General features: G+C 34.3%; 1 protein-coding gene across 2 annotated transcripts in view; it reads left to right on the top strand.

The window, feature by feature from the left end:
* The first annotated feature begins 3972 nt into the window (after positions 1-3972).
* The window catches only part of LOC114473592 (collagen type IV alpha-3-binding protein-like), a 30983-nt gene continuing 24895 nt past the window's right edge, over positions 3973-10060 (top strand). For both annotated transcript variants that reach the window (XM_028463323.1, XM_028463322.1), the window contains exon 1: positions 3973-4449. In XM_028463323.1, coding sequence (XP_028319124.1) covers positions 4339-4449 — 111 coding nt within the window. In that variant the 5' untranslated portion in view covers positions 3973-4338. The remainder of the gene's footprint in view (positions 4450-10060) is intronic.

The raw sequence follows: 10060 nt of genomic DNA, 5'->3' as shown, positions 1-10060 counted from the left end.
TCAAACATTAGAGTGGACCCAATCAAACATGAGAATGGATCCCATCAAACATTAGAGTGGATCCCATCAAACATGAGAATGGATCCCATCAAACATGACAGTGGATCCCATCAAACATGACAGTGGATCCCATCAAACATGACAGTGGATCCCATCAAACATTAGAGTGGACCCAATCAAACATGAGAATGGATCCCATCAAACATTAGAGTGGATCCCATCAAACATGAGAATGGATCCCATCAAACATGACAGTGGATCCAATCAAACATTAGAATAGATCCCATCAAACATTAGAATGGATCTCATCAAACATGACAGTGGATCCCATCAAACATGAGAATGGATCCCATCAAACATGAGAATGGATCCCATCAAACATGACAGTGGATCCAATCAAACATTAGAGTGGATCCCATCAAACATGACAGTGGATCCCATCAAACATGACAGTGGATCCTGTTGTGGCGGTTTTGAATGGAATAAGATGGAGTCTAGTTGAAGGGTTAAAGGTCAGATGTGGACACAGGGTTTATTTGGTCAGAGGGTTTTAGAGGCGTGTGTGTGTGTGTGTGTGTGTGTGTGTGTGTGTGTGTGTGTGTGTGTGTGTGTGTGTGTGTGTGTGTGTGTGTGTGTGTGTGTGTGTGTGTGTGTGTGTGTGTGTGTGTGTGTGTGTGTGTGTGTTTACACATGCTTCCTACAGGCACTGACCGAGTTAATTAAAAGCTAAAAGTTAATGCGACATAAAAGAGGCAGCAAAGATGACTAAATACTAACATTTACCTGTAGATTACTACAATTTAAAAAAAACACAATTTCTTTTCTACATTTGAAATTTAATAAACAGTTTTTGTATATTATTTTAGTTTTTTTAATTGAGCTAACAGACTCTTGTTCATTACATCTATTATTTTGCAGTGGCATCACACACTTCTTTGTTTAAAAATAAAGTGTACTCCATAATAACAGTATTCCTAAAATGCTCTGACTAATATTTTATAAATTAGAAAATAGTGGATATTATGAGTTCAGCAACAACTCAGTGAGACAAACAAAACGGAAGTTCAGAGAGGATCAATGAGTTAATAAATCCCACACTGCCCTCTAGTGGTTAAAGTGACACAAAGAGAAAAATCACATGATTTCTGCTGCAAAATAAATAAAAAATAAAGCAGTTAGAATCACCAGTTTAGGTTTGCTTAGAAAATAAAGAATGAAAGTAATGTTTTTTTATATTCCAGCCCTTCATTTGTGGCAAACCTGCTGCTAAGATTTTTTTAAACTATTTATTCTTTTTTTTCTGAGTGAGCTCTAATTTATACCTGATTTCACATTTATTTATTCATTTTTGTTTGTATAATTATATTTATGTCTGTATGTGTTATGTTCTGTATAAATGTTTGCAAAATTCCACTAGTTATTTAACTGTAATCTATTCATATATGTGTTCATCTGGTAGAATTTGTTTATTTACTCCTTATTTCTCCTCTTTTTCTACTGAATGTCATGTTGTTTTTGAGTCTGACATTTAAGATATATATATATATATATATATATATATATATATATATATATATATATATATATATATGAAAGTCTGAATATGTATATAAAATTAATATTCAAATTATTTATTGTATTGTATTATATGCAATACAATGTAATAAAGATGTCTTATTGTCTAAAATTCTATCTCATCTTGTTTTATTTTAAACCAGCCTTAAACCAGCCTCTGTCATATCATGTCATGGCTGTGATTGTTTGGGTTTGTCATTAAAATTCTGTTATTCATAGTAAACAAAACAAAACAAAAATAAAAACATGGTGAACATTTCTTAATACTGTAATGATCTAATGAATAAATAACTAAAATAAATCCAGACAAACACAGTCACCTGTCTGTCAATCAAATGTTCAGCACTGACTAACATGATGAGTGTAACTATCATTTCTAACTAGTGGCTTTTATCCTCAGAGCTGCTGACCATGAGGAACACTCAGGTCCACATAGAGGAAGTGATGTAATCCCATTACTGCTGGATCAGCCCTGTGTGAGTCACTGCTGCCCATAAATGAATCACATGGTCCACTGAGAGAGGGACACACTAATGTCATTAAACTGCTCAGTCCTGCCCAGGCTGCACATATCAGGTTGTCTGCACGTCTTAGTTCACTTTAACAAACATGTCTCTAAAAATATTGACTCACTGTATGATTTCAGGTTCAATCTAAATCTACTTTTCCATCTATAAGTTATGGAGCGTCCATTGTGAAGTGGCACAAAATAAACAGCAACTCTATACCACGTACAATTAACATATGGTAATTTTTTAATGTCACTTTTGACCAGATTTACAGCAATATTTCCTTTTCTTATAAAAATGTATTGCCGATGTTAAATATTAACGTTTAATCTAAATGTTAAATATTAAATTGAAATTGAAATATTAAATCTCAATCTCAATCTTTAAATGTTAAATCTAAATATTAAATGTAAAATTTCAATTTTAAATGTTAAATATTAAATGTTAAATTTAAATGTTAAATGTTAAATATAAATATAAATCTGAATGTTAAATCAAAATATTTAATGTTAAACATGAAATGTAAATGTTACATTTATATCTAAATGTTAAATATTACATCTAAATGTTAAATCTAAATGTTGAATGTGAATTTTAAATGTTAAATTTTAAATCTAAATATTAAATGTTAATTGTTTAATCTATATGTTAAATCTAAATCTAAATGTTAAATCTAAATGTCACAGGTGAAACTAAATTTTTAGCTAATATGCAAATTCACCGGAAGTACCAAAATAAAAGTTAATTGACGCAAACAAGCACAATCTGTGATCTATTCAGATTACACTCCACATTTAGATTTAACATTTAATATTTAGTTTTAACATTTAGCATTTAGATTTAACATTTATATTTAAATGTAACATTTACATTTAGATTTTAGATTTAACATTGACATTATATTTTTACGAGAAAAGTAACTATCACAATTTTCACAAACTTTGCAGTAAATCTGGTCAAAAGCTACATTAAAAATAATTCACATACGTTTTTAATATGTGGTTTGTTGCTAAATGTTGCAAAAAGTTGCTGTTTATTTTAGCATGCACAACTTCACAATTGGTGCCCATAATAAGTTCAAGGATTTATACATTTTCAGCTACGTAATATAGGGTGTAACATTTTTCGCATCATATTGATATTTTGCAATATATGTATATGAGAAAAAAAAATCCTTAGAATTAAGTGAAATAGAACAGCTAAAGTTAAAGTCAAATAAAGAAAACACAGGTGAGCATTAACATGTAGCATACAAGTCGGGAATCACTGGTAACAAAGTAAATAAAACTTTGTTTCTGTACTCAAGTAGCTTTTTGAATATCTGTACTTTGTCTTACTACTTTATTTTCAGGTTTGTATACATATATCTACAGCTCCATACAAGGCTGAACTTTATTTAAATTTTTATCTAACATTAATTTATGGACAGTAACTTTGATGCCGTGACATTTAACCACGGACTACAATAAGTGCTTATGGTTTTAAAGTTTTAAAGTGAATACAATTGCATGATTTAAAAACGATTTTATACAAATAAAATCAAAATTATACAAAAGTAGTTTGCAAATTTGCAAATCACTTCACATTTCCAAGGGCTCTATTGTCAAAGTGTTTCAACACAAGAAACTTTGGTTTTATTTAAAAATAATTGTGTTTTTATGTATCAAGTACATCTGTTTTTATAACATTAAGAAGTATTTAATTTTAAATTATCAATTTATTTATTTTTTTTAATTTTAATTGTATTCTTCATTCATTATTTTATTTGTTATTATTATTTATTATTTTATATTTGTTGTTATTTAATTTCATTATTTATTTCAAGGGGGCGTAGCCTTGGGAGGATTAGGTGACGCCCACAGGACCAGCGCCCATGCGTGCACGTGAGTTGGAAAGCGCTGCTACAGCTCGCGCAGGGCGGAAGTGGCTCTGTCAGTTGAAGATGGCGCTGAACCGTAGAACCGTCAACAGTCCACAGAACAAAACAAACCCCAGCCGAGCCACGGCACTCCTCTGAGGGCTCAGCAGAACCCACCACCCGTCTCTCTGCGGCTCCAGTAAACCTGTCGCTACATTCGGGCGGAACAGCTGCCGACTGTGTCGCTTCGTCCCCGGCTAAGTGGACCTCTTCCCCCCGGTAGCAGCTCGCCTTCGTTACGGTCAAACAGCTCCAGGTTTTTGGTTTAAATAGTCACATGCTTCGCTTATGCAGTGTTTTTCATTTCGAAGAAGGAGTTTATCTACAGAATAAAACATGTCAGACAACCAGAGCTGGAACTCGTCCGGTTCCGAGGAGGACCTGGAACCGAGAGAGGAGCCCGGACACCCGGTCGGTATCACCGTGTTCAGCGGAGTCCTCAGCAAGGTGGGTCACCTTTGATTACCGGTCCTAAACGGCTCCTACCCTGGGTTAATGTTTCATTTACACAGCCAGGAGCAGATAGGTGTGACTGACTAAACACCAGGCTCGTGTAAACATTAGGACTAACGAGTTTAGCTAACTTAAACTAGAGCAGGTTAACTAATATAAAACTAGACCAGGTTAACTAATGTTAAACTAGACCAGGTTAACTAATGTTAAACTAGACCAGGTTAACTAATATTAAACTAGACCAGGTTAACTAATGTTAAACTATACCAGGTTAACTAATATTAAACTAGACCAGGTTAACTAATATTAAACTAGACCAGGTTAACTAATATAAAACTAGACCAGGTTAACTAATGTTTAGCTAGACCAGGTTAACTAATATTAAGCTAGACCAGGTTCACTAATATTAAACTAGACCAGGTTCACTAATATTAAACTAGACCAGGTTCACTAATATTAAACTAGACCAGGTTCACTAATATTAAACTAGACCAGGTTCACTAATATTAAACTAGACCAGGTTCACTAATATTAAACTAGACCAGGTTCACTAATATTAAACTAGACCAGGTTCACTAATATTAAACTAGACCAGGTTAACTAATATTAAACTAGACCAGTTTAATTAATGTTAAACTAGACCAGGTTCACTAATATTAAACTAGACCAGGTTAACTAATGTTAAACTAGACCAGGTTAACTAATATTAAACTAGACCAGGTTAACTAATGTTAAACTAGACCAGGTTAACTAATATTAAACTAGACCAGGTTAACTAATAATATTAAACTAGACCAGGTTAACTAATAATATTAAACTAGACCAGGTTAACTTATAATATTAAACTTGACCAGGCTAACTAATAATATTAAACTAGACCAGGTTAACTAATAATATTAAACTAGATCAGGTTAACTAATAATATTAAACTAGATCAGGTTAACTAATAATATTAAACTAGATCAGGTTAACTAATAATGTTTAACTGGACCAGGTTAACTAATAATATCAAACTAGACCAGGTTAACTAAAAATGTTAAACTAGACCAGGTTAACTAATAATGTTAAACTAGACCAGGTTAACTAATATTAAACTAGTAAATACCTTCAAGTTTAATTTTAGTGCTTTAATGTAGGTTTAATGCTGATAAAACCCTTTTAGTTTGATCATAATGATGATAATAATATGTAATAATAAATAATGTTTTTTGTGCTGTTGGATTTATTTGTGCATTTTTGTTGTGTTCTTGTGTTGTTAGATTTATTCATGTATATTTGTGCTGTGTTTTTTGAGTATTTTTTGCTGTCATTTTGTGTGTATATGGTGTTAATTGTGTGTTTTTGTTGTTGTTTTTTTGTGTTAATTCATTATTGCTTTAGTCCTTCATGTGGTTTTTTGCTGTTAATTTGTATATTTTTCAGGGTTTTTTTGTAATTATACTTGTCTTGTGTATTCTTGGAGTACAATTGTGTGTTTTTGCTGTGGTTTGTGTAATTTTTCAGAAAGCTTATGTTTTTCCTGTGGCACTGGCTGTTGTGTATTTTTATGACATTTTGTGCGTTGACTTTGGGGGCAACATAAAATCACGCGTATCGCTACATGTCTGGTGTAAGGCATTGAGTTTCACCTGAACATCAGTGTTTTCACTTTGTGGTCTGAATTGGATGCATTGGGGTGCCAGATTGGTCCCCCTGACCTTAAATGTGACACCCCTGCTTCCCCCCTACAGTGGCCTTTCTTAGCTCGGTTCAGGTTCAGACGAGGGGAACCAACCGTTGAGGAGCCCAGTCTTTATTTTTTCTACTGAGTGAAGGCAGAGTGCGTCACTTCCAGGAAGGCGTCTACCCTGTATACATGTCAAGGTGAAGTGAGGTAATTGAGTAATGATTATGGTGAACCAGGGCAGACCTATTTGAGGGAAGGGTTTCCAAATATAGACCAACATCGGTCCTAAAGAGCAGCAGCTCCCACACAAACTACCGATACAAAGAATATCAGATTAACATCATACAGACTATTTAACTACACTACACACACACACACACACACATGTTGGTTTACCACACATGAACACTATAAACAAACGCATTTAAGTGTCCAACGTTTCAGTTTCTTTGCTCAATAAACCAGAAATACACTAAGTTAGCTGTTTTTATTTCCATCCAAACCGGCTTCTTCATAACTGACACAGAAATACAGAAAATTACACACACAAAACAACAGCCGAATCACACTAAAATGATTACAGAAAGCCTGCAAAATTACACACAAAAAACACAAACGGTAACAAAAAATAACAGACTACAAAATTATAGAAAATCAGACAAAAATTATTACAAAGAAATTCAAAATTACAGAAAATTGGACAAAAATGACTATAAAAAAATCACAAAATTACAGAAAAACACAGAAAACAGCAAAATTACACAAAAAGAATTACAAAACCATGAAAAATTACAGGAAAAACATAGAAAGTTACAGAAAAATACATAAATTGGCAAAATTATACAAACGTTTACAAAAACCTGCAAAATAAGAAAATACACAAAAATGATCACAAACAATTACAGAAAAATACACAAAATTGCTAAATTTCACTAAAATAATCAAAATCATGCAAAATTACAGGAAAATAAAAAATAGTACATTACAAAAAAAATGCACAAAAAGGCAAAATTGCACAAACGTAAGCCAAAGTATAAAAAACCTGTTCTTTCATTTTAATGATGAGATTGGTTATTTTTCTAAATGCTAACATTAGGGATGCACCGAATAGTCGGCCACCAAATATATTCGGCCGATAATGGCAAAAAAGCCACATTTGGCTTTCGGTTTAGTGAGTTAAAAGCAAGGCTGAATAGTAGCGTGTGACACAATGACTCAATCAAACTACGTGCAATGATTTAGTCAGAAAAGTGTGTGCGTTTTTGCAGAAGCAGAGCAGCAGCTCCTCCTTTATGCACACAAACACAGCCAGACTCTTTTTTCCGCTTACCGCTCTCCGTCGTCCGTCACCACGTAAAAGTTGGAATCCTTGACGGCTGCTGCTGCTCTGGTTCCACAACCGAGTCCGTTGTTAGCGCTGTGAGCCACGAATCCATAAACATCCCCATCGTTTCCTCCTTACACTACACCGGGTGTCGCTGCATAAACTGGTGTAGCATTAGCACGGAGTGTTAACAGCTGATTTGTGTAAACAATGGGTCCGTGGATCCACTAAAGCGTGTTTTGTTTTATTTGAAGGCCTAATATGAATGAAAAACTTTGTGCTTTTTTTGAAAAGCAAAGGTTACTGGAATATGTAAAAAATGTCATAATATTCAATAAACATTTACTTTCTTTTAAAAAAAACATGTCTAAAAATGTACTCTAGGCTATTTATGCACTATTAAAAAAATAGTGAAAAACTTAACAACCATATTTGGTATTATTCGATATTCGGCCGTGTTTATATTTTCGGCTTCAACCACAAATGTTCATTTCGGTGCATCCCTAGAAAACATGTAGGATCAGAGAAGTTGCCTTCACCAGGTTTATGTATTTAAACTAAGCTTTTAACAAAGTCACTTCTATTACTCGTGATTATTAATGTTCTTTTTAGAGAAAAAGGGGTGAAATATGTTGATAAAGTGTTGCACAGCCCTTCCTCGTCCACTGTAATAACAATAACACACACTGAGTCGACGCTCTGGAATGTATTCTGGGATGTTTCCAGGTTAAACTGTAAATATTGGTTCCACTGCAGATTGTAGGGTGGGAAGAAGCAGACTAGTTAGTGGTTAAGTCTCCAGTTGACCTCTTTCACCATATGTTTCCCAACATCGGGGTGAGGACCTAGGGTTTAAGATGGTGAAGCTGCTGGTTCATGTGGAAATCAGTGTAAACAGATTGCGTTGTGACCTGCTAACCCAGCATAATGGGAGATTATTGGGAGACGCTCACCTGCTCAGACACTCGTCACTGAGCCCTGGGAGGATTACCGACCCACACACACTTACGTAAAATAGAGCACATGGTCAGGTTACACACGGTCAACAAAACACAACGAAACAGTTCAAGTGTGAACTGTTTATTTTATATCCTGGAGTTTAGGAAAGTTCTCCTGAAGGATTGTTAGTGAAGTGTGGAGGCGTGGCTGTCTGGATTTGTTTGATGTAAATCAGATTAAAACACGACTTCAGACAGATTTATACCAACAAGCAGAGCTACACGTTCCAGGCTTTTCTCTTAAAGGGATCCTCCACTGTTTTTACAAATGTGGCTTAAAATCTTAGCTTAATATCCTTTTTAGTTGATCTGTTTCTAACAAAACACAATTTTGCACCACTTTTAAAAATGGGACTACTTTACAGTTTTACAGCCTGTGTTCCTCCATCTTGAAATCACATGATTGATGATGTCACACGGCCCCCTGCCTGTAAACATCTCATTGTTTTCTATTTCCTATTCCTATTATTACTGACGGACTCTTATTATCCTCAGGGTTTGTAGGTCTTCAACAGTCTGTAATTTACTCTAACTTCAGTCACCAGAGCGTGTCAGCGCACTGTTTGAGAGAGTAAAGGTCCCTTAGCAGAGCTTTTTTTCTCTGCTTCACTGTTTTTTTTTTTGTTTGGTAAACAAAAGAGGTTTATATCGACATCCTTAAATTTTCCTGATTATTTAGAGCAATCAAAAGCAGCACAAGTTGTCATTTTGACTGAAAAATTGGTTAAATTATCTAAATCAGCTATTCTCAACTGGTGTGTCGGGACACAAAAGTGGGTCACGGACATGTACTGGTTGGTTGCTGACAGCTGTCTTATATTTTGAAAGAAACTTTTGTCTTTTGACAAGCATGCAGTAAAATGAGACCAGTTGAGAACCCTGATCTAAATGATCTAAAACGCTACTAAATGATCTAAAAATCAGGCTGAATGTTTCACTCCAATAGAAAACAATGGGATGTTTACAGGCAGTGGGGCCGTGTGACATAATCAGTCATGTGATTTCAGGAGGAACACAGGCTCTAAACTGTAAAGTAGTCCATTTTTAAAGGGCAATAAATCAATATGGTGCATAATGAGTTTTGTTTGACATAGATCTACAACTAAGGATCTTTCAAACGTTTTAGGCCACAAACTCATTTTAATTCAGGGACCAAATACGGACTAGTTTAATCTCAAGTGGGCCACAAATTATAGGTGGTAAAATTAGTAATTTTATCATTCATGTGCCCTAGTTTGCAATGCCACTTTATATTTAAAGTATGTAAGGCACCAACAATATCCAAGTGATAAGTGACTGATATCAGTCCCTGCTCGATCTTAAATTTCCTTGATTTTGTGACCAAATGTTATTTAATTTGGGGAAGTTTTGGCTTATAATTTTAGGAAATTGGCACGATTTTGGAAAAATCTAGAGGAATTACAAAAATTTGATATAAACAATGACTGCTATCATGTGATAAAGTTGTGCAGTTCCTTTGGATTTGTGTATTTGGAAGTACTGAGCTATCAATAACTAAATTAGTTGGTGATTTACACAATGAGTCATGTTTTTGCTGTTACGTTCTCCTATGGGCCAAATTGGGAGTTTTAAAGGGCTTGATTTGGCCCCCTGGGC

This window comes from Gouania willdenowi, chromosome 12 (assembly GCF_900634775.1).
Source record: "Gouania willdenowi chromosome 12, fGouWil2.1, whole genome shotgun sequence".
NCBI lineage: Eukaryota > Metazoa > Chordata > Actinopteri > Blenniiformes > Gobiesocidae > Gouania > Gouania willdenowi.
Note: the sequence above shows the minus strand (reverse complement) of the source record. Positions and strands in the feature narration are given on the sequence as shown.